A 25,836-nucleotide genomic window follows, 5' to 3' on the forward strand; every position below is an offset into this window, starting at 1 on the left:
CACCTTGTACAGCTGCAACGTAACCTCCCTGCTTTTAAACTCAATCCCTTTAGCAATAAAAGACAAAATTCCATTTGCCTCCCTAATTAGTTATTGTACTTGTAGACCTACCCTCTGTGATTCATGCACAAGGACACCCAGGTCCGTCTACATAGCAGCTTACTGCAACTTTCACCTGCTCTTATAATCTGTGCCATAATTGATTAGGGCAAGTTTCCTTACACTGCACACATTGGCCTTGAATCACACAGCTAGCCTTCTTCTACCACGCTCTGTCGCCTACCTTTGAGCTAATTTTGGATCCAACCTGCTAAGTTACCCTGGATTGGATGTGACGATGCTACTCCTTTTACGAGGCTATGTTGTTCTTGTTTTCTTTTCAGAGGGTCATCAAGGCAGAGGTTCTGATTTGTCTAGAAATATCTACTTGAAAAAGCTTTTAAATGTTTATTTTAAATCCTTGTAAAATGAATGGAGAGTGGCCAGTTCTCCCAGTTCAGGATTTGGTTTGGTTTTAGCAAGCTATATTGTTTGCAGTTGGCAAACCAAGTTTTAGCTTGGAATCCAGAGAAGCTGCTGGGGACCCAAAGAAGCAGTTCCATGCTGAACCCCTGTCTCTCTCTGACATCTCTCCTGTGAGATCCTGTGTGATTTTGCCTTTTTTTTGTCAAGAGGGTGTTTATGGGAATTGTTGCAAGTATTTGGAATAGTATCATTAAGTTGCAATAGAGTCAAGTGGATTTTCAGATAGGTTAAGTTATTGCAAAATTAGTTCTGTTTTGGGTTTGTGCTTCACTCAGTAATCTGAAAATAAATCCTCTTTTGTTAAAAAATGAGTGCTTGGGCCAGCTGCATCACTCCTGGAATACCCACAACACACCTACTTAAAACAACTAGAAAAGTTAGGGTCTGGGCTACCTTCTTGAAATACTTTGAGGGGGTTTTGCCTGGTCCATAACATGCATGAACTTTTACCTTCTCTCATTATGGGAGCTTGTCATCTATGGAACTAAGTCAAAGCTGAACATAACATTTTGGCAGTAAATCACTCATTAAAGGATTTGAAAAATTCAATTACTTTAGTACCTTTAGTTCCTTACAGGAATCTGCTCAACTTTAAATTTACGGTAATTATTTTCAAACACTAATGAAAATTTAATTTTAAAGTATTTGCATTTAAATGATAACACAAACATGGTTCAATGTTTTATTGCATTTTCTGTATTTGATATTGTTCTGTCTGCCAAAAAAAATGTTGCTTGAGATCATTGCCTTTTCTGCAAGAATCCTTATTTTTACATGCATTCCTATCACATCAGGTTAGTACTTCTGGTCTTTATCAGATGATTCTACTTCGCATTTGACTCTGACAACATCATTTCATCATCTGATGTATAGTTCTGAGATTAAACCCAGAATTGGTGTACAACTGTCCTTTCCTTCCAATTGTAGTGTCACAGTCATGCAGCACAGAAGCAGATTCTTTGGTCCAATCAGTCCATGCCAAACATAATCCTAAACTAAACTAGTCCAACTTGGCCCATATACTTCGAGACATTTCCTATTCATGTATTGATATGAATGTTTTTTAAACCTCCTAACTGCACTCACATCCATTGTTTTCTCTGGAAGTTCATTTCACACATGAACCATTCTCTGTGTGAAAAAAAGTAAATTTTTAAAAAATCTTTCCCCTCTCACCTTAAACATTATGTCCCCTTGTCTTAAAAGTCCACAGCCTAGGGAAAAAGCACTTACATTCAATTTATCTATACACTCATTATTTTATAAACCTTTATCAGATCACCTTTCAACCTTTGCACCTCAGTGAAAAAAAGTCCCAGTGTATCCAGTTTCTTTTTATAATTCAAACCTTCCATTTGTAGCAACATCTTGGGAAATCTCCAGCCTAATAATATCCTTCCTATCAGAGGGAGACCAGAACTGACCAGAGCACTCCTGAAGAGGCCTCACCAATGTCCCATACAACCTAAACATAATGACCAAACTCGTATACAAAAAGATCTGAGCAATGAAGGCAAGCATGCTAAATGCTTTCTTAACCACCCTGTCTATATGTGATGCAAACTCCAAAGAAGTTTGGATCTGGCATGGTTGTCCATTGCCTGCAATATTTCTGGGTGTCATAGGTTGTAGGGAAGTCTTACTGGAAGCATTCAAGGTGCTGGTGATTTTGATTTATTTATTGTTGTCATGTGCACTGAGACAGTTAAAAAGTGTTGTTTTGGTATGTTTTACAGGCAGATCACACCATGCAAAGTGCATCAGGGTAGCACCATCTGGAGTATTGCGAACAATTTTGGTCCTTTTATTTAGGGATGATATTTTTTGATCAGAGGCAGTTCAGAGAAGGCTCAGTATAATGATCACTGGCATGGAAGAACTATCTTAACAGCAAAAGCTAAACAGATTGGGAGTCTACCCATTGCAGCTAAGAAGAATGAGAGGTGATTTCAATGAAACACAAGATTCTTAAGAGGTTTAATGCAAGAAATGCTGAGAGGATTTTTCTCCACATGTGACAGCCTAGGAGGTAAAAACAATGACTGCAGATGCTGGAAACCAGATTCTGGATTAGTGATGCTGGAAGAGCACAGCAGTTCAGGCAGCATCCAAGGAGCAGCGAAATCGACGTTTCGGGCAAAAGCCCTTCATCAGGAATAAAGGCAGTGAGCCTGAAGCGTGGAGAGATAAGCTAGAGGAGGGTGGGGGTGGGGAGAAAGTAGCATAGAGTACAATGGGTGAGTGGGGGAGGGGATGAAGGTGATAGGTCAGGGAGGAGAGGGTGGAGTGGATAGGTGGAAAAGGAGATAGGCAGGTTGGACAAGTCCGGACAAGTCATGGGGACAGTGCTGAGCTGGAAGTTTGGAACTAGGGTGCGGTGGGGGAAGGAGAAATGAGGAAACTGGTGAAGTCCACATTGATGCCCTGGGGTTGAAGTGTTCCGGCGGGAGATGAGGCGTTCTTCCTCCAGGCGTCTGGTGGTAAGGGAGCGGCGGTGAAGGAGGCCCAGGACCTCCATGTCTTCGGCAGAGTGGGAGGGGGAGTTGAAATGTTGGGCCATGGGGCGGTGTGGTTGATTGGTGCGGGTGTCCCGGAGATGTTCCCTAAAGCACTCTGCTAGGAGGCGCCCAGTCTCCCCAATGTAGTGGAGACCGCATCAGGAGCAACGGATACAATAAATGATATTAGTGGATGTGCAGGTGAAACTTTGATGGACGTGAAAGGCTCCTTTAGGGCCTTGGATAGAGGTGAGGGAGGAGGTGCAGGTTTTACAGTTCCTGCGGTGGCAGGGGAAAGTACCCCTCCAACTGTAACAAATACAGAACGCCCCTGGTGCTCACCTTCCACCCTACCAACCTTCGCATAAACCAAATCATCCGCCGACAGTTCTGCCACCTCCAAAAAGACCCCACCACCAGGGATATATTTCCCTCCCCACCGCTCTCCCCCTTCCGCAAAGACCGTTCCCTCCGTGACTACCTGGTCAGTTCCACACCCCCCTATAACCCACCCTCCCATCCTGGCACTTTCCCCTGCCACCGCAGGAACTGTAAAACCTGCACCCACACCTCCTCCCTCACCTCTATCCAAGGCCCTAAAGGAGCCTTCCACGTCCATCAAAGTTTCACCTGCATATCCACTAATATCATTTATTGTATCCTTTGCTCCCGATGCGGTCTCCTCTACATTGGGGAAACTCGGCACCTTCTAGCAGAGCGCTTTAGGAAACATCTCCGAGACACCCGCACCAATCAACCACACCGCCCTGTGGCCCAACATTTCAACTCCCCCTCCCACTCTGCCGAGGACATGGAGGTCCTGGGCCTCCTTCACCGCCGATCCCTCACCACCAGATGCCTGGAGGAAGAACGCCTCATCTTCTGCCTCGGAACACTTAACCCCAGGGCATCAATGTGGACTTCAACAGTTTCCTTATTTCCCCTTCCCCCACCGTACCCTAGTTCCAAACTTCCAGCTCAGCACTGTCCCCATGACTTGTCCGGACTTGTCCGACCTGCCTATCTCCTTTTCCACCTATCCACTCCACCCTCTCCTCCCTGACCTATCACCTTCATCCCCTCCCCCACTCACCATTGTACTCTATGCTACTTTCTCCCCACCCCCACCCTCCTCTAGCTTATCTCTCCACGCTTCAGGCTCACTGCCTTTATTCCTGATGAAGGGCTTTTGCCCGAAACGTCAATTTTGCTGCTCCTTGGATGTTGCCTGAACTGCTGTGCTCTTCCAGCACCACTAATCCAGCATGTGACAGCCTAGGTCTAACTGGCATAATCTCAGCAGAAAGAGGCACAAATTTAAGAGATGAGGAAGAATTTCTTCTTTCAGAAGGTTGTCAGTCTTTGGAATGCCTTGCCAGAGGCAACAGCATCCTTTTTATTGATTGATTAATTGATTTGTTGTTGTCACATATACTGAGGTACAGTGAAAAGTGTTGTTTTGTGTGCTATATAAGAAGATTATACCATACAAAGTGCATCAGGGTGGCAGAACAGAGTGCAAAATACTGTGTTACAGCCACAAAGAAGGTGCAGAGAGAGAGAGAGATCAGAATTAACATGTGAAAGGTCCATTCAACAGTCTGGTAACAGCAGGGAAGAAGGTGTTCTTGAAACTTTTTGTACGTGTATTGAAACTTTTATATCTTTTGCCTAATGGAAGAGGGTGAAAGAGAGCATATCTGGGACTGGAAGGGTCTTTGATTATGTTGGTGGCTTTTCTGAGGCAGTGGGAAGTTATAGATGAGTCAATGGATGAAAGGCTGATTTGCGTGGTGGACTGGGCTGTGCTTACAACCCTCTGTAGTTTCTTTTGGTTTTACGAAGAGCAGTTGCCATACTACACTGAGATACATCCAGACATGATGTTTTCTATGGGGCATCTGTAACAATTGGAAATGTCCTTGTAGACCAAATTTCCTTAGCCTCTTGAGGAAGTAGAAATGTTGTTGTGCTTTCTTGACTATTGCGTCAACGTGGGTGGATCAGAACAGATTGTTGGTGATCATCATTCCCTGGAACTTGATGCTCTGTACCATCTCCACCTCAGCATCACTAATGCAGACAGGGATGTTCCCTCCACTCGGTCTCCTGAAGTCAATGACCTGGTCCTTCATTTGCTGTTGATGGAGAGATTTTTATCTTTGCATAATGCTGCTAAGCACTCAATCTCTTACGTGCATTCTGTCATGTCATTGTTTGAGACATGACCTAGAATGGTGGTACTATCAGCAAACTTGTAAATGGAGTTGGGGCAAAATTTGGCCACACAGTCATGAGTTTGTAACGAGTACAGTAGGGGGCTGAGTACACAGCCTTGCGGAGCACCAGTATTGAGGATTATGGGGGATGTTCTTACTGATTGCAGGCTATGGTTTAGGAAGCTGAAGATCTAGTTGCAGAGGGTGGGAGATGAAACCTCAGAGTTTAGAGATGTGTTTCTTTGCATTTGTAGTGTTGAAGGTGGAACTATCATCAATACGTAGGAGCCTGACATAGGTAAACTCTTAATCAAGCTGTTCCAGGGATGAGTGTAAGGCCAGGGCAATGACATTGGCTATGGACTTGTTGCGATGGTAAATGAATTGCAATGGATCAAGGCAATTTTGCTGGTTGAAGTTGATGTGAGCCATGACTGACTTCTCGAAGCACTTCATTATTTTGGAGATTAGAATCACCAAGTGATAGTCATTGAGGCATGCTGCATGATTTTTCTTTGGCATTGGGCTGATGCTGGTATTCTTAAAGCAGGTGGGGACTTCAGATCGTAGGAAAGAAAACTTAAAGACACCTACAAATACTCCCACCAGCTGGTCCACACAAGATTTGAGTGCACAGCCAGGGACTCCACATGGGCAAGTCACTTTTCTTGGGTTCATTCTCAAAATGGCTGATTAAATATCTGCAGCGGTCACCATTGGTACAAGTGAATCTGAAGTCATTAGTTTAGAAGACATCATTTCACTGGCCTCCTGTTCAAAGAGAGTTTAGAATGCATTGAGCTCGTTGGATAGAGATGTACTGTTGCCTGTAATTCTGTTCAACTTCGCTTTGTAGCTCATTATGTCATGTAAGCCTTGCCACAAACAATAGGTGTCTATATTGTTTTTCTGGGTCTCAAGCTTAGTTTGGTTTTGTTGCTTGGTGTCTCAGATGGCTTCACAGAAGTTGTACCTGTATATCCTGTACAGGTTAGAGTTGCCCGATTTGTACACGTCAGACCTGGGCTTCTCAGATTAACTTCTTCAGTACACAGTTACTAATGAAGTCTGTAACGGCAGTGGCAAACTTGTTCAGGATCGCCATTGATATCTCGAATATGGACCAATCCACTGACTATAAGCAATCCTGTAAAAGCTCTACTGTTCCCTCAGACCAATGCTGCATCACTTTTTGTACCGTGTCCTCAATTCCTATTTGTAAGCTGGGAGGAGGAATACGTGTTGTGATCTGATTTTCCAAAATATGGATGGCAATGGAGTGATAGGTATCTTTGAAAGTTATATAGCAATGGTGGAGGATGTTCAGATCTCTGGTGGGACAGGAGATATGTTGATGGCATTTTGGTAGCACATTTTCAAGGTTGGCCTCGTTGAAGTTATTGGCTATGATGAACACAGCCTTGGGGTCTTCTGTCAGAAGACCATTTGTAGCATTGTTTATTTCATCAAGTGCACTCTTTACTTGTTCATGGGGTGGAATGTAGATTGCTCACAGGATAGCAGAGGTGAACTTGCGCAGCTGTTCATAGGGATGGCATTTTACTGTAAGATATTTTAGGTCCAGAGAGCAGTCACCTGGAGGGAGGACCTGAACCCCAAAGTTTCAGTCGTGTCTGAAGTTCAGTGTTTCCTGGGTAGGTGGCTGCTCTTAGATGATCCCACATATTGGTGGAGAGGTCTGCTGCTCAAAATGTAAGTGAGTGCTCCCAATGACGTTCTGGGCACCAGTTACAGTTCCGGGAGGTCTTGTGGCCAGATCGGTCAGGCCTCCTTGATGTTAGATCACTGTGGGGGCCAGTGGTTTTTATGTATTTAGGGTTGAGACAGACAGATTCTTGATCAATAGAGGAATCTAGAATTTGGGGAATGGACAGGACAGTGGATATAAGAAATGTTGGATCAGCCATGATTCTATTGATTGATTGAGCAGGCTTAAGGGGTTGAATGGTATTATAGGTTAAGATTTCATGCTTTTCTGAGTGCTGGGAATTTTCTTTCTTGTGGCTTCACTGACGTCAGTCTTCTGGTCAGTTTTTATACTTGCTGCTGCTCTTGCAATTTTTCTGACACTTTGATAACTCTTCAAATTACTTGCTTTTCTTAGCTTTGAATTTGTCTTCAACTTCTGGATTTGTTAATTCTCTTGGCATTTTCTCTACCACTATCCTTTGTGTTATACTCTATGTTTGGGAATGTAGTCTGCCAGAAGTGTGCTATTTAAGTTCATGCATTAATTCTTTATTTACAGCTAGATCATTGCATACATTCCCTTCACATAAAGTTAAAACCTCTCTTTCAGATTTCTCTAGTTTCTCACATGACTGTGAGATTCTTATTTTTACATAATAACAAATCTTTTTGATGTTAACACCAATACGTATACACAGGAAAAATCTGAAGATTTTCTCTTTGTGCGGTTTTCTTTTTGCTGAAGGAGCAAAGAGAAAACCGCACAATAGCTCAGATCTTACCTGAAGTGCAGAAAGATAGTCATGGTTTCCAGAAGTCAGCTATTAAAGTCAGATATTAAATATCAGGATAGAATTTCTTGAGGACAGAAGAATGAGGGACAACCTTATTGAAACATGTAAGATTCTTAGTACTTGACAAGGTCGATGAGGAAAACTTGTTTCCCCTTGTGGGTGGATCTGGAAGAGATGGCATAATCTCAGAATAAGGGATCATCCTTAAGAAAGAAATAAGAAATTTCTTCTCTCAGAGGTTTATGAATTTGTATAATTTTTTACTGCAGAGCACTGAAAGCTGAGTCATTAAATATATTCAAGCCTGAGACAGATAAACTTTTAATCAGTAAGGAATTAAGGGTGATGGGGAAAGGCAGAAAAGTGAAATTGAGCATGATCAGATCATCCATAATCTTACTGAATGATACAACAGATTCGATGGACCGAATGGCCTGCTTCTGCTTCTACTTCATATAGTTTTATGGATGCGTTATCAGCGTAACTGTGATCAATTGATTCATTAATGAGTATGGCTTCTCACTGACAAATCCATAGTTTCCACCTTTATTTGTTGTTATAATAAGAAACAACAACACTTGGTTATTGTGCAGACTTGAACATAGATATCTTGCCAAAAATTGCATTGTACTGGTCATCTTTGGTGACATGTTGGTGAAATGATTATATGACGATATTTCAGAAGCATTTCACAAAATCAGTTCAAATTCCGCAATGACAGTTTGACAATAGAGATAAATTATTTTAAAAGGTTTGGAAATAAATGATTAGCACCCTCACTGTTTGTGCCACACCCATCAAATGTGCACATGTCTCAGACCTATTCATTGCCTGTTTTCAGGAGAAAGAATGTATTGTAGGAGGAAGAAATAATCTTCTAAGATAATAAAACTTTATTGAGTGGCAGAGACAATTCTGGAGATAAATAACACATCCTCCTCTCCAGGTCCTGAAGAAGGGTTACACCCGAAATGTAGATTTCTCCACCTCCTGACGCTGCCTGGTCTACTATGTTCTTCGAGCCTCCTGCCTGTCAATTTTGGATTCCAGCATCTGCAGTTTTTTTGTCTCTGACCTCTCTCCTCTCAACATCTGACATTGTGATATTGCAGAATCCTTTTTTGTCATCCAGAAAATACATGTCTTTGGAAAAAAAAAACTGTCACCCTTCCTAAAAACTATTTGGTCATACAATTGTGGTTTGACAATATATAAACGTTGCTTGTACCTGTTGCTGAGTAAAGAGTTCAAAATCATTAAACTGTCCTCCATCATTGTTATGATTTCTGCTGTCTCTGTTCCTTTTAGCAATAGTTCACCTCGAGCCTTAAACATCGAGAAACTTAGCGTCTGACTGACCCAAATCTGCATCACCTGAGTCAATTTTGCCTCAATATCCTTCTCTTTCACAGACGATATGCAGATATCCTGAAAGTTATTAAAAGATAAAAGGTATCATTAATTATTAAATTTTTGAATGATCACAGAATTATTAGCTGAAATAAAGGCATTCATGTCGGGTCAGGTGATTGAAAAAACTATTCACTTAGATTTACAGTTAGCTACAGTCATATAAACTTTACACCTAATCAGGAAAACCAGACTTTGAGAAGTCTGCTATTTAAAAGGTAAACTATTCAAACATTCCTTTCCATAATTACTTCTAAAACTCCATAGAATCTGGAAAAGTTCCAAGTGATTAGAAAATCACAAATGTGATTTTTTTTCAGAAACAAGGGAGGAAGAAATCTGTTAGTCTAACATTTGTCATAGGGAAAATGCTATAATTTCTTATTAAGAAATTAACAGCAGGATATTTGGAAAATCATTACATAATCACTCAGAAGCAATGTGGATTTGTGAAAGAGAAATCATTTTTGACTAATTTATTACAGTTTTTGAGGAAATAACAAAGGGTGAATAAAAGGGAGTCAATGGATATGGTGTACTTGCACTTACTTCACAAATTAGGAGTTCATGCTGTAGGTGATAACAAAGCAGAATGGGTACAAAATTGTTTAGCTAACAGGAACCTAAGAGTAGGCATAAACTGATCATTTTTCAGTTGGCACACTGGAGTTAGTTTCAACTATTTACAATTTATCAATCACTTGGATCAATGGATCAAATGTATTGTGGCTAAATTTGCTGATGACAAAGATAGGGAGAAAAGTAAATTGTCAAGAGGGCATAATAAGAACACAAGGGATTTATTTAGTTTAGGTAGATGGACAAAAAAACTCAGATAAATAAATAGCATGTGGAAAAATCTGAACTTTTCACTTTGGCAATAAAAATAGAAATACTAAATAGATTTCCAGACCTCTACTGTACAGGAGCATTTGATTGTCCTGAATCAGATACAGCAAGTGATTAGGAAGGCAAATGGAGTGTTGAAGTTAATTGCAAGAGGAATCAAAAATAAAAGTATGGAAGTTTCTTCAAACTCCTGAACACCTGTCCTAATAGCACTGTGGGTGTATCTATACTAAATGACCACAGTGGTGCAAGAAGATAGCTTACCACAACCTGACATAACAGCAAAATCAGCAATGCTCGTATCTCATGAAAGAATTTTTGAAAAGTGTTGCTGCAACTATACAAGATTTTGCTCAGATCATATCTGGAGTACTGGGTACAATTTGGTATCTCTGATTAAGCTATATATTTGTGGTAGAAACTGTTCAGAGAATGTTCACATGACTGAGATGAAGTGGCTATCTTATGAGATAAGAGTGAGAAGTTTAGGCTTATCCCCAGTTTAGACATAACATCATAACATGCATTTGTGATGTCATTATGATCAGAGATGCATCGCGATTTCAGAAATGGAGATGTATGAAAAAGATCCTTTTTTCTTTGCCTTCCTGTCTCTATGTTGCAGTTGCAGATGTGGACAAGGAGTGAGCACAGGCCCTACTTGTATTAAGGGGGAAAGTACCAGACGTATGGCTGTGGTATTCCCTGATTGTCACTACTGGCCATTGTAGTATTTGCCACCACTTCCAGTATGTGGTTCAGAATAAGAGTTGCTTGAGATAGTTCACTTCCACCATTCCTCCTTTGTCTATACCATGTTTCAGGCCTGTCCAATGATCAGTGGGTGAGGATGCACCACTAGATTATTTACTGAAGAGACTCTTATTTAATGATATAGCTCATTACATGATTGCAAGAAGTACAACTATGTGCAAGTCAGACAAAATTAATAAGACACTCAGGAGCTGTACAGAATATATTGGCTCTCTATGAAGGTGAATGCAGAACTCAATTGTCTCAACCTATTTGTTATCATTAGATTGGGCAGAGTTTACACAAGTTCAACAATAGTTCTTTCAGAAATATTATATTGAGAATCTTTTCCAACAGACATCATCTGGTACCAGACAGTAACTTGCTAAAGACAGGTGTACCCAGTACTTTTGGCCACTCAAGGTGACATGAGTCTCAGGTTGAAGTCAATAGAACATTATATGTATGGAATGCAAAACTTGCCACTGATTCATTATCATCACTCAAAACCAATTCCTCCTCTTGTTCATTTTGAGTAAAACTGACAGATAGTTCAAAGTACCTCAATTTCATCCTTAAATTGAAGCAGCGGAGCATCCATAACGTTTTTCAGAGAGAATGTTTCTGATGTCACATTAAAAGAATGCCCTGTTACATCTGATATCCGGTCCCAATGTCTGTTTTTCATAGACTTGCTAGACATCATTTCAAGAAGTGGACATGATTCACTAAAGTCATCTATTTTCTTTTTCAGATCCAGAAATGCTTGCCATTCCTTCAAGCCTTTGGGTAACCTGCGACATCTAGAAATAGTCAGAAAGGAAAATAACTCAGGTAATTAAAATGAGGCTCCTTCATAAAAAGATGACAAATTTAGCACAACTAACAACACCATATATTCTTAAAATTTTGATGACATGTCTATTGAAGGATTCTCCTGTTCCCTGGATGCTGCCTGACCTGCTGCGCTTTTCCAGCAACACATTTCCAGCTCTGATCTCCAGCATCTGCAGACCTTACTTTCTCCTATTGAAGGAGTAGATGATGGCATAGTGGTATGGTCACATGATTAGTAATATTGTGGCCTGGGGGAACAATATTGCAGCAGGTGGAATTTTAAATTCAATTAATAAATCTGAAATGAAAAATTAGTCTCAGTAATGGTGGCCACCAAATGATTGTCATGAAAACTCATCTGGTTCACTAATACTCTTTCATCTAACCTCTTCACTCGGTCTTGCCTGCACATGACACTTGACCTGCAGCAAAATGGATGACTGTTAAATACTGTCTTAAATTGCCTAGCAAGCCACCCAATTGTAACACACAAGAAAAAAGTCAAAAAGGAATGAAACTGTATGCCTCACCCAGCATTGTTCTAGGCACCAAAAATAACAATGACAAACCCAGCCCAGCTGATCCTGTAAGGTCCTCCCTATTGTCAGGATGTGTCCTTTTCTTTTTCTGTATTTTTGGTTGTGGACTGAAATAGAAAAAATGACTTTTTAAAGGCAAAGATTGTTGAAGGATTATATCACTTTCTTAAAATAAATTAGTTGATACTCATTGCAATTGCTGTTTCCACAGCTGCTAGTTCAAGCAGTGGAAGGAAGTCTAGCTACAGAGGGAGCTGGAATGGAGCTTCAGCTGGCACCAGGTAACTGATTGGTCTGTGACCAGTTATCAATAAAAGGTCTTCTGAACAATGTGGGTGTAAATGTTTGGGGAGAAGCCATCCAATCTCTAGCATGAAAGGAGATGATCCTTTTCTTTGCAGTAAAAACCACCTTAAGTCTGAAGAAAGCCTATTTATGCTTCTACAATTGTGTGCATGTGGGTTTATGGTGCACTTATAAATGAGTTATCGTTAAACTAGTAAAGTTATGTGTCAAAGGATCATAATTTTTTATCTGTAATTACACTCTCAGTGTAGTGAACCTTCTTTGGATTGCCTCCGATGCTAGTATACCTATCCTGAAATCAGGGGGCCAAAACTGTTCACAGTATTCCACACTTTACTTAAGAAAGGTTGTCAGGAGAAACCTTGGAACTATAGATCTGTGAGTCTGATGTCATTGTGGGTAAGTTGTTGGAGGGCATTCTGACAGACAGTATTTATGTGCATTTGGAGAGGCAAGAAAGCCCCTCCCCCAAGTCCTTCCTCCCTACCTTTTATCTTAGCCTGCTGGACACACTTTTCTCATTCCTGAAGAAGGGCTTATGCCCGAAACGTCGATTCTCCTGTTCCTTGGATGCTGCCTGACCTGCTGCGCTTTTCCAGCAACACATTTTCAGCACTGATTAGGGATAGTCAGCATGACATTGTACATGGGAAATCATGTCTCAGAAACTTGATTGAGGTTTTTAAGGATTTGACCAAGAAGATAGATGAGGGCAGTGTGGTAGATGCTGTCTACATGAACTTTAGTAAGGCCTCGAACAAGGTTCCGCATCGCCCAATTCTGCACTGTAAGGAATCTATTATTCTTCTATGATGTTACTAATATATGTTGAAAATAATTACTGCTCAACCCTGATCCCTGTGGCACACCAGTAGTTAAAGATTGCCAGTCTGAGAATGCCTCCCTTATCCAGCTTTTCCTCTTCTATTAGTTATCCAATCCTCAATCAATGCCAATATACGACCTCATATTCATGGTCACTGCAAATAAAATATCCCTAAAGTAACCTGCCACACTCTCCAATGCTATTCCTCCTACTACAAATACACTCTGAGCTCTCCCTATCACCATCCTCAATACTATTTGCTTTCTCCCATGAGTAACTTGCTGTTGCTTAGCAAGAAACCTGCCTTGCCCTTCAACAAACAGATAAGATGGCATGGGATCCTCTCAATGTTGAATCTGCTTCTCCGGACTTTCTGTCAGATTGCGCTGCAAATTTTAACATAGGCCATGTTGCTTAAGCCCTTTTCAGATTCCATCCATGATTTCAGGTCCACATTGTTGAAAAATGTGATGCTGGAAAAACAAAGCAGGCCAGGCAGCATCCGAGGAGCAGGAGAATCGACGCTTTGGGCATAAGCCCTTCTTCAGGAATGAGGCTGGTGTGCCAAGCGGGCTGAGATAAAAGGTAGGGGGGAGGGGATTTTGGGGAGAGAAGCTGGGAATACGATAGGTGGAAGGAGGTGAGGGTGAGGGTGATAGGCCGGAGAGGGGGTGGGGGCAGAGACGTCGGGAAGAAGATGTTTAAGAGATAGGAAAGCAAGGCTGGAGATGTTGCAGAAATAGGAAAGTAAAGCTGGTGGCGTTACAGAGAGAGGAAGGCAAGTCTGAGATGTTAGAGAAAGAAGAAAACAAGGCTGGAGATGTTCCCGAGAGAGGAAAGCTAGACTTGAAACGTTACGCAAACAGAAAACCAAGGTTGAAGATGTTAAAAGAGACAGAACGGCAAGGCTGCAGACCTTACGGGGATAGGAAAGCAAGTTTGGGCCTTGGAGAGAGGTGAGGGGGGGGTGTGGGCGCAAGTTTTGCACTTCTTGCGGGTGCAGGGGAAGGTGCCGGGAGTGGAGGTTGGGTTGGTGGGGGGTGTGGACCTGACGAGGGAGTCGCGGAGGGAGTGGTCTCTCCGGAATGCTGATATATCCCTGGTGGTGGGGTCTGTTTGGAGGTGACGAAAATGACGGAGGATGATACGATGTATCTGGAGGTTGGTGGGGTTACGATGTATCCGGAGGTTGGTGGGGTGGAAGGTGAGGACCAGTGGGGTTCTGTCCTGTCCTGTCCAGACCCTGGCCACATGATGCCTGGAGGAAGAGCACCTTATCTTCCGGCTAGGAACCCTCCAACCACACGGGATGAATGTAGATTTCTCCAGCTTCCTCATTTCCCCTCCCCCCACCTTATCTCAGTCCCAACCCCGGATTCAGCACCGCCCTCTTGACCTGCAATCTTCTTCCCGACCTCTCTGCCCCCACCCCCTCTCCGGCCTATCACCCTCACCCATACTAACAAGAAAACTATTTTGATTGAAAAATAAACAAAGTAAACTCTTTAAGTTTTCTATTTGCTTGGTGCATATATTTCAAGTGAGGGAATTTTAATCACCACTTAGCTCCGCTAATTTTTGGGAGATGGTGGGGAGCAAGGGGCAGTATCAAAGGTAAAGTGGACTTCTGTTAGGTGAATGCATTGAATAACACATATCCTTTGTACATATCTGCCTGTATTTAATGAGAATGTACTTTAGTTGTCTGTTACTTTCATCAAAGAGCCCAGGAACTCTGGAGACATGAGACCATTGGTATATGAGAAGATGTGATTGGTGTGGTACACTAAACATCAGCAAACATCCCACTTTTGCGTTCATGTTGAAGGGAAAATAATTTATGAAACAGTTGAAGCCGAGCCTAGGATACTACCCTAAGAAACTCTTCAGTCCTGTGGCTGCGTTAGTTGGCTTCCAACAACCAAAATCATCTGTTTTTGTGCTAGGATTAGTGGAGAGTTGTATCCTGATTTTCAGGAACTCAGATTATTGTGAAAGCTTCTTGATGCCACACTCAAATATACTGCCTTGATTAGGAAAAGCAGATGTGCAGAGTATTTCTTAAATGATGTGAGGTTGTAAAGCATCAATTTAAAAAAGGATATGGGTGTCCTTGTCAAAACTTGTGCAGGTGCAACAAGTGATTAGGAAAGCTAGTGGAATGTTAGTCTTCACTGCAGGAGGATTTATAGAACATAGAACGTTACAGCGCAGTAAGGCCCTTTGGCCTTTGATGTTGTGCTGACCTGTGGAACCAAACTGAAACCCATTTAACTTACACTATTCCATTCTCGTCCATGTGCCTAGCCAATGACCAGTTAAATGCCCTCAAAATTGGTGAGTCTACTACTGTTGCAGGCAGTGCATTCCACGCCCCTACTACTCTCTGAGTAAAGAAACTACTTCTGACATCTGCCCTAGATCTACCATCGCTCAATTTAAAGCTATAGTCCTTGTGCTAGTCATCGCCATCCAAGGAAAAAGGCTCTCACTGTCCAACCTATCTAACCCTCTGATTATCTTATATGTCTCAATTAAGTCACCTCTCAACCTTCTTCCCTCAAACAAAAACAGTCTCAAATCCCTCAGCCTTTCTTTGCAAGACCTTCCCTTCATACCAGGCAACATCCTCGTAAATCTCCTCTGAACCCTTTCCAAAGCTTCCACATCCTTCCTATAATGCAGTGACCAAAACTGTACATAATGCTCTAAACGTGGCCACACCAGAGTTTTGTACAGCTGCAGCCTCATGGTTTGAAAACTCAATCCCTCTATCAATAAAAGCTAACACACTGTATGCCTTCTTAACAACCCAATCAACCTGAGTGGCAACCTTCAAGGATCTATGTACCTGGACACCGAGATCTTTCTGCTCATCGCCACGACCAAGAATCCTACCATTAGACCAGTACTCTGCATTGCTGTTACTCATTCCAAAGTGAATCACTTCATACTTTTCCACTTAGAATCATAGAGTCATAGAGATGTACAGCATGGAAACAGATCCTTTGGTCCAACCCGTCCATGCTAACCAGATATCCCAACCCAATCTAGTCCCACCTGCCAGCACCTGGCCCATATCCCTCCAAACCCTTCCTATTCATATACCCATCCAAATGCCTCTTAAATGTTGCAATTGTACCAGCCTCCACCACTTCATCTGGCAGCTCATTCCATACATGTACCACCCTCTGCGTGAAAAAGTTGCCCCTTAGGTCTCTTTTATATTTTCCTCTCTCACCCTAAACCTATGCTCTCTAGTTCTGGACGCTCCGACCCCAGGGAAAAGACTTTCTCTATTTATCCTATCCATGCCCCTCATAATTTTGTAAACCTCATAAGGTCACCCCTCAGCCTCCAACACTACAGGGAAAGCAGCCCCAGCCTGTTCAGCCTCTCCCTATAGCTCAAATCCTCCAACCCTGGCAACATCCTTGTAAATCTTTTCTGAACCCTTTCAAGTTTCACAACATCTTTCTGATAGGAAGGAGACCAGAATTGCATGCAATATTCCAACAGTGGCCTAACCAATGTCCTGTACAGCCGCAACATGACCTCCCAAGTCCTGCACAACTCTACCGACCTTAGCGTCATTTGCAAATTTACTAACCCATCCTTCTAAGCCCTCATCCAGGTTTATAAAAATGACAAACAACAGTAGACAAAACAGATCCTTGCGGTACCCCACTAATGACTGAACTCCAGGATGAACATTTCCCATCAACTACCAGCTTCTTTCAGCTAGCCAATTTCTGATCCAAGCTGCTAAATCACCCTCAATTCCATGTTTCCGTATTTTCTACAATCGCCTACCATGGGGAACCTTATCATATGCCTTACTGAAATCCATATAAACTACATCAACTGCTTTACCCTCATCCACCTGTTTGGTCACCTTCTCAAAGAACTCAATAAGATTTGTGAGGCATGACCTACCCTTCACAAAACTGTATTGACTATCCCTAATCAAATGATTCCTTTCCAGATTATTATAAATCCTATTTCTTATAACTCTTTCCAACACTTTACCAACAACGCAAGTAAAGCTCACAGGTCTATAATTTCCAGGGTTGTCTCTACTCCCCTTCTTGAACAAGGGAACAACATTTGCGATCCTCCAGTTTTCTGGCAGTATTCCTGTAGACAATGATGAACGACATAAAGATCAAAGCCAATGGCTTGGCAATCTCCTCTCTGGCTTCCCAGAGAATCCTATAATAAATCCCATCTGGCCCAGGGGACATACCTTTATTTACACTTTCCAGAATTGCTAACACCTCCTCCTTATGCCTTCAATCCATCCCATCTAGAAGCCTGTATCTCAGTATTCTCCCTGACCACATTGTCTTTTTCTAATGTGAATACTGATGAAAAGTATTCATTTAGCACTTTCCCTATCTCCTCTGACTCCATACACAACTTCCCACTATTATGTTTGATTGGCCCTAATCTTATTCTAGTCATTCTTTTATTCCTGATATACTCGTAGAATTCTTAGGACTTTCCTTGATCCTATCCACCAATGAGTTCTCGTGCTCCCTCCTGGCTCTTCTTAGCTCTCTCTTTAGGTTTTTCTTGGCTAACTTGTAATTCTCAAGTGGCCCAACTGAGCCATCACATCTCATCCTAACATAAACCTTCTTCTTCCTCTTGACAAGAGATTCAACCTCCTTAGTAAACCACGGCTCCCGGGCCCAACAACCTCCTCCTTGCCTGATCAGTACATACTTATCAAGGACCCACAGTAACTGGTTCTTGAATAAACTCCACATTTCAATTGTGCCCATCCGCTGCAGTTTCCTTCCCCATCCTATGCATCCTAAATCTTGCCTAATTGCATTGTAATTGCCTTTCCCCCAGCTATAACACTTGCTCTGAGGTATATACCTCTCCCTTTCCATCACTAAAGTAAACATAACTGAATTGTGGTCACTATCACCAAAGTGCTCACCTATCTCCAAATCTAACACCTGGCAGGTTCATTGCTCAGTACCAAATTTAATGTGGACTTATTGGCCTGTCTACATACTGTGTCAGACATCCCTCCTGCACACATTGGACAGAAACTGACCCATCTTAGGTACTTGAACTGTAGTATTCCCAGTTAATATTTGGAAAGTTAAAGTTCCCCATAACAACTACCCTGTCACTCTCGCTCCTATCGATGATCATCTTTGCTATCCTATCCTCTACACCGCTGGAACCATTTGGAGGCCTATAGAAAACTCCCAACAGGGTAACCTCTCCTTTCATGTTTCTAATCTCAGTCCATACTATCTCTGTAGATGAGTCCTCAAATGTCCTTTCTGCAACCATAATACTGTCCTTGACTAACAGTGCCACATCACACCTGTCTTTTACCATTTTCTCTGATCTTGCTGAAACAGCTAAATCCCAGAACCATTCCTGTCCCTGCTCTACCCATGTCTGAAAAGGCCACAACATTGAAATCCCAGGTACCAACCCATGCTGCAAGTTCACCCACCTTATTCTGGTTGCTCCTGGCATTGAAGTAGACACACTTCAAACCAACTTCTTGTTTGTCGGTGCCTTCTTGTGATGTTGAAATCTTAGTTCTGACATCACTACTCTCAACCTCCCGTATACTCAAACTACAATTTCAGTTCACATCCTCCTGCTGAATTAGTTTAAATCCACGCGAAGAGCATTAGCAAATTTCTTCCCCAAGGATATTGGTACCCTCTGGTTCAGGTGAAGACCATCCTATTTGTAGAGGTCCCACCTACCCCAGAAAGAGTCCCAATTATCCAGCAATCCAAAAGCTCCCTCCTGCACCATCTCTGTAGCCATGTGTTCAACTCCTCGCTCTCCATATTCATTGCCTTGCTAGCATGTTGCATGGCAACAAACCAGAGACAACAACACTGTTTGTTCTGGCTCTGAGCTTCCACCCTAGCTTCCTGAATTTCTGCCTTAAATCCCCATCTCTCTTCCTACCTATTTCGTTAGTGCCTATGTGGACCACGACTTGGGGCTGCTCCCCGTCCCACTCAAAGATTTCGAAAACATGATCAGAGACATCATGAACCCTGGCACCTGGGAGACAACACACCAACTATGAGTCTTTCCCATTCCCACAGAACTTCCTATCTGTCCCCTAACTATGGAGTCCCCAACAATTAATGATCTGTTCCTCTTTGCCCTTCCCTTCTAAGAACAGGGACTCTGTGCCAGAAACCTGTCCCCATTGCTTACCCCTGCTAAGTCGACTCCCAACAGTATCCAAAACAGTATACTTGCTGTTGAGGGGAAAGGCCACAGAGGATCCCTTCATGGCCTGCTGGTTCCCTTTCCATCCCCTGATGGTAACCCATCTACCTTCTTCTTTTACCTGAGGTATGACTACCTCCTTGTAACTCCTCTCAGTAACCCCGTCCGCCTCCCAAATGATCCAATGTTCATCCAGCTCCAGCTCCAGTTCCCTAACACGCTTTTCAAGGAGCTGGGGTTGGATGCACATCTCACCGCTGCAGTCAGCAGGGACACTACTGGTGACCCTTACCTCTCACACTCTGCAGGAGGAACATCTAACTGCCCCAACCTCCATTCCCACTATTCTAAATTCCCAACGAGACTACTGAAAAACTAAAAAAAGAAACTAGTCACCTTACCAATCCAGCACACAGAATCTTTTATTTTGGTTAGAGGTGGAGGAGGACAGGTGGGAGACACTTTGGGTAAAGCAACCATCCAAATATAAAGCTTCACTTACCCAGCAGTCCCGTATCTGCTCCTGCTCAGTGTACTCTCTGTCTGTACATGAGGTAAGCTTTTATACTTTTTAAATCTTTTAAAATTTACCTTCCCATCGGGGCTCTGGTTTTCGCATTCACTCCTCCCACTCCAACTGTCGCCGAGAAAATGAGGAACGCTGAACTCCCAAGAATAGCTTTAATATCTTTTAAAATTTACCTTCCTGCCGGGCTTCTGGTCCTCGCTGTTGCTCCTCCCACTCTAACCGCCGCCAAAAAAATTTGTGTAGAGGAGTAATGAAATCTAGCTTCAATTGTATATAAGCCTGAATAGACTGTAACATATTGTGTGCAATTTTGGTCTATCTATGTTAGGATAGGTAATATTGCCATAGAGGGAGTGCTATGTAGGTTCGTCAGAATTGTTCCTGGGGTGGCAAGACTATTAATGAAGAGAGATTGGGTAAATTGGCTGGCATTCCCTCAATTTTCAAAGATTGACAGATGATCGTAATGAAACATACAAAATACTGAAAGGAATAGGCAAGGTAGATGCAGATAAGATTTTCCCCTGGTTTGAGAATCTAGAACCAGAAGACAAAATTTGAAAAATAGAGGATGCCATTTGGAACTGATATAAGGAGGATTTGTTTTACTCAGAGTGCTAAGAAAATTTGGAATTCTCTACTCTAGAAGGTGGTGGAGATTCAGTCTTTGTGTGTATTCAAAGTAGAGGTTGATCGTTTTTTGTTAGCAACAGCATTAACGGTTTTGGGGAAATATAGAAGACATTGAAATGTATGATCAGCCATGATCACATTAAGTGGTGGAGCAGGCTTGATGGGCTGAATGGTCTATTGTTATGACTATGTTCCTATGTTAATGTCAAGGGCACTCATTGTTCCCTCATCTTACTGGTGCAAGTCCAGTAAAAGCTTCCATCTGAAAGTTAATTGGTATACACTTCATAATGTGCATTTAAACATATGTTTTACTCAATAGTTAATTTAGACATTTGTAGGCCAGTTAAGTTGTTACCTGTTCTGAAAGTCCAAAAGCTCAGCATTAATCTTCTCAATGTCGAGCTCAGTCCACAACACATCATAGTAACCATTAATATTAGTCATCACTGCATCGTATAAACCATACAATTTCTGAAGCAATCCCAGCTCCTTCCTAGAGGGAAAACATAAACCACATCAGCAACTAATAATCAAGTAGGAGGGCAACATTCTATCTCTTCTTCGGACACTTACACCTATTTGTAAGTCAGATGACAGATGACCCTTTTATTACAGCTGTAACATAGGAATGTTGGGTTGTAATTTAATATCAAGGGCAATCTTGTTTGCAATGTAAGGAAGAGGGAGAAAATAAGATATTTCAGAACAATGCCAAAAGGGTAGAGGGCAGAGGTAAAAAGAGAAGGATCAAACCAGGGAAGGTGAATTCCTGGTGGTATTATTGTTAGACTATTAATTCGGAGACTCAGATAATGTTCTACAGACCCAGGTTCGAATCCTGCCAAGACAGATGGTAGAATTTGAATTCAATAAACCTGGAATTAAGGGTCTAATGATGATCATGAAACCATTGCTGATTGTTGGAAAAACCATCTGGTTCACTAATGTCCTTCAGGGAGCAAATCTGCCATCCTCACCTGGTCTGGCCTACATGTGAATCCAGACCTGCAGCAATGTGGTTGACGCTCAGTTGCCCTCTGAAATGTCCCAGCAAACCATTTAGTTATATCAATCGTTACCAAGTTCAAAAGAAATGAAACTGGACAGATCACCTGGCATCGATATAGGCATTGGAAAAGACAATGGCAGAAACAGCCCTGACGACCCTGCAAAGTCCTCCTCACTAACATCTGGGAGCTAGTGCCAAAATTGGGAGAGCAGTCTCACAGACTAGTCAAGCAACATTTTATCCAGGACCCCATGAAGTCAGGTGAAACATGGGCAAGGAAACCTCCTGCTGATTATTACATACTGTCCTCCCTCAGCTGATGAATCGATACTCCTCCATATTGGACAACACTTAGTGGAATTACTGAGGATGGCAAGGGTGCTAAAAATACTCTGGGTGGGAGATTTCAATGTTCACCAGCAAAAGTGGCTCAGCAGCAGCATTATTGATCAAGCTGGTTCGGTCTTAAAGGACACAGGGTCTAGACTGAGTCTGCGGCGGGTGGTGAGAGAACCAACAAGTGGGAAAAACATACTTGACCTCATCCTCACCAACCTGCTGGCTGCAGATGCATCCACCCATGACAGTATCGGTAAGAGTGACCGCCGCATAGTCCTTGTGGAGACGAAGTCACGCCTTCACTTTGAGAATAACCACCATGGTGTTGTGCGGCACTATCATCTTGCTAAATAGGACAGACTTCGAACAGATCTAGCAACTCAAGACTGAGCATCCATGAGATGCTGTGGGCCATCCACAGCAGCAGAACTGTACTCCAGCAAAGCCTGTAACCTCATGGACTGGCTTAATTTCCACTCAACCATTATCATCAAGCCGGGGGAACAACCCTGATTCAATGGAGAATGTAGGAGGGCATGCCAGGAGAAACACCAGGCATAGCTGAAGATGAGGTGTTAACCTGGTGAATCCACCCAAACAGGACTACTTGCATGCCAAACAGCGTAAGCAGCAAGTGATAGACAGACCTAAGTTATCCCATAACCGATGGATCAGATCTAAGCTCTGCAGTACAGCCACATCCAGTTGTGAACGGTGGTGGATGATTAAACAACTTACTGGAGGAGGAAGCTGCGCTAATATCCCCATCCTCAAAGATTTAAGAGCTCAGCACATCAGTACAAATGATAAAACTGAAGCATACACAGCAATCTTCAGCTAGAAGTGCAGAATGGATGATCCATCTTGACTTCTTCCGTGTTTTCCAGCATTACAGATACCAGTCTTCAGCCAATTTGATTCACTCCACGCGGTATCAAGAAATAGTTGGAGGCACTGGATACAGCAAAGGCTACGGGCTGTGATAGCATTCCAGCGTTAGTACTGAAGACTTATGCTCCAGAACTTGCCACTCCCTTCGCCAAGCTCTTCCAGTATAGTTGCAACACTGGTATCTATCCAACAATGTGGAAAATTGTCCAAGTATGTCCTGTACATAAAAAGCAGGCAGGACAAATTCAACATGCCTAATAGTCTACTCTTGATCATCAGTAAAGCAATGGAAGATGACATCAACAGTGCAATCATGCAGCACTTGCTCAGCAATAACCTGCTCAGTGATGCCCAGTGTGGGTTCCACCAGGGCCTTGAACTCCTGACCTCATTATAGCCTTGGTTCAAACATGAACAAAAGAGCTGAATTACAGTGGGGTGAGGTGAGAATGATAGCATTTGACATGAAGCTGCATTCGACCAAGTGTGGCATCAAAGAGCCCTAGTAAAACTGAATTCAATGGGTATTGGGGGCAAACTCTCCACTGGTTGGAGTCATACCTGACACACAGGAAGATGGATGTGATTGTTGGAGGTCAGTCATCTCAGTTTCAGGACATCTCTGCAGGATTCCCTCAGGGTAGTCTCCTAGGCCCAACCATCTTAAACTGCTTCATCAATGACCTTCCCTCCATCACAAGGTCAGAAGTAGGGATGTTCACTGATGATTGCACAATGTTCAGCACCATTAATGATTCTTCAGACACTAAAGCATTACATGTCAAAATGTATCAAGATTTGGACAATATCCAGGCTTGGGCTGACAAGTGGCAAGCAGCATTCACGCCACATAAATGCCAGGCTATGACATCACCAGCAAGAGACAATCTAACCACTGACCCTTGACATTCAATGGTGTTACCATCACTGAATCCCCACTATCAATACTCTGGAAGTTATCATTGATTAGAAACTTACCAATTAAATGCAGTAGCTCCAAGAGCAGGTCAGAGGCTAGGAATACTGTGGTGAATAACTCACCTCCTGACTCTTGAAAACCTGTCCACCATCTACAAGGCACTAGTCAGGAGTGTGATGGAATACTCTCCACTTGCTGAAAATGTGTTGCTGGAAAAGCGCAGCAGGTTAGGCAGCATCCAAGGAGCAGGAGAATCAACGTTTCGGGCATGAGCCCTTCTTCAGGAATACTCTCCACTTGCCTAGTTGAGTACAGACCCAAAAACAATGAAGAAGTTTGACACAATCTAGGACAAAGCAGCCTGCTTGACTGGTAATGGGTCCACAAGCATCCACTCCTTCCACCACTGATGCTTATAGCAACAGTGTATAGTATACTATCTACAAGATACAATGCAGAAGTTCACCAAATATCTCAGACAGCACTTCCAAACCCAAGACCACTTCGATACAGAAGGATAAGGGCAGCAGATATATGGGAACACTGCCATCTTCAAGGTCCACTCCAAGCCACTCACCATTCTGACTTGGAAATATATCGCTATTCATTCACCGTTGCTGGGTCAAAATCCTGGAATTCCCTTCCTCATGGCACGGTGGGTCAATCCACAGCAGGCAGACTGCAGCAGTTCAAGAATAGTCAAATGTCACACAGAGGGAAAGGAGCATCAGAATTCAAGGATTTTAGAGTGAGTATGCAATTTGGAAGTATGCACCTTCTTTGCTCTAAAGAAAACAATCGGAGCTTGTAATTATAATAGTTCTCATAACTAAACTGTTCCATCCCATCCCGTTCTGATGAATATCCTCTGCATTCCCTTAGTGAAATCATATCATTTGATGTCCACCGATATCCACCATAATCCAGCAGGATTTCAACACTAGACACACATTCCCCTCCCCTCCTTGTCAGCCTTCTTCAGGGGCAGTTCCCACTGGGACTCCTCCTCCACTCCACACACCCATGGCACCATCCCTTGCAATTTCAGTAAGTGTAATGCCTGCCCATTTATCTCTTCCTCCTCACTATCCATGGAACCAGCCACACCTTCCAGGTGAAGCAGCACTTCAATCAATTGGGTTTACTGTCTTCGCTGTTCACAATATGTTAAGCTCTAAAGTGGGGAGACAGAACTGGCACTCGCTTTGTAGAACACTGACCTTCTGTCTGCAAACATGACCCTGAACTTCCAGTTGCCTGCCTCTTTAACACACCACCATGTTGTCTGGCCAATATCTTTGTTACAGGCTGTTGCAGTGCTTCAGTGTGAAACTCTGCACAAACTAGAAGAACAGCATTTCATTTTCCGGTTGTGGATGATACACCCATCAAGATTCAATATTGAATTCAATATTCTTAGGGCCTGAGCACCTTATTCCATGTCCTTTCTTCACTCAACAAACAAGGCCCTGTCATCACATGGGCTGCTATCACAATCAATCCATTTTCAGCTACTGATGATCCTCATTAGCAACTGTTGACTCTTTCAGGCTGACCATTATCCAACTATTGTTTTCTCTCTCTCTCTCTCTCTCTTTCTGAGCTTCAACTTCACCTATCGTTTACTCCTACCCCTCCCCACATCATCTTCAGCATATATACCTAACCATTCCGAGCTGTAATCAGTTTTGAAGTGCCCTGAAATGTTAATACTTTCCTTCAAAGATGCTTCCAAGCTTGCTGAGTTTCGCCAACAATTCCAGTTTTGTTTCAAATCTTTCCTATATTGTGCTGCTGATCAGAACTGCACATAGTACTCCAGGTGTTGATTACCAAACAGCTCCAACATAGAGTCATAGAGTCATAGAGATGTACAGCATTCAGCAGACCCTTCGGTCCAACCCGTCCATGCCGACCAGATATCCCTACCCAATCTAATCCCACCTGCCAGAACCCGGCCCATAACCCTCCAAACCCTTCCTATTCATATACCCATCCAAATGCCTCTTAAATGTT

The 25,836-nt window shown here is 42.6% G+C and overlaps 1 protein-coding gene across 1 annotated transcript in view; it reads right to left on the reverse strand.

Moving 5' to 3' along the window:
- Positions 1–25,836, reverse strand: part of LOC122540179 (dynein axonemal heavy chain 8-like) — a 1,249,383-nt gene that overhangs the window by 552,510 nt on the left and 671,037 nt on the right. Inside the window, exons 34-36 of the mRNA XM_043675521.1 lie at positions 21,018–21,155; positions 11,321–11,561; positions 8,975–9,174 (exon numbers count right to left, since the gene is read on the reverse strand). Coding sequence (XP_043531456.1) covers positions 8,975–9,174; positions 11,321–11,561; positions 21,018–21,155 — 579 coding nt within the window. The remainder of the gene's footprint in view (positions 1–8,974; positions 9,175–11,320; positions 11,562–21,017; positions 21,156–25,836) is intronic.

Source organism: Chiloscyllium plagiosum, chromosome 3, assembly GCF_004010195.1.
Source record: "Chiloscyllium plagiosum isolate BGI_BamShark_2017 chromosome 3, ASM401019v2, whole genome shotgun sequence".
NCBI classification, from domain to species: Eukaryota; Metazoa; Chordata; class Chondrichthyes; order Orectolobiformes; family Hemiscylliidae; genus Chiloscyllium; species Chiloscyllium plagiosum.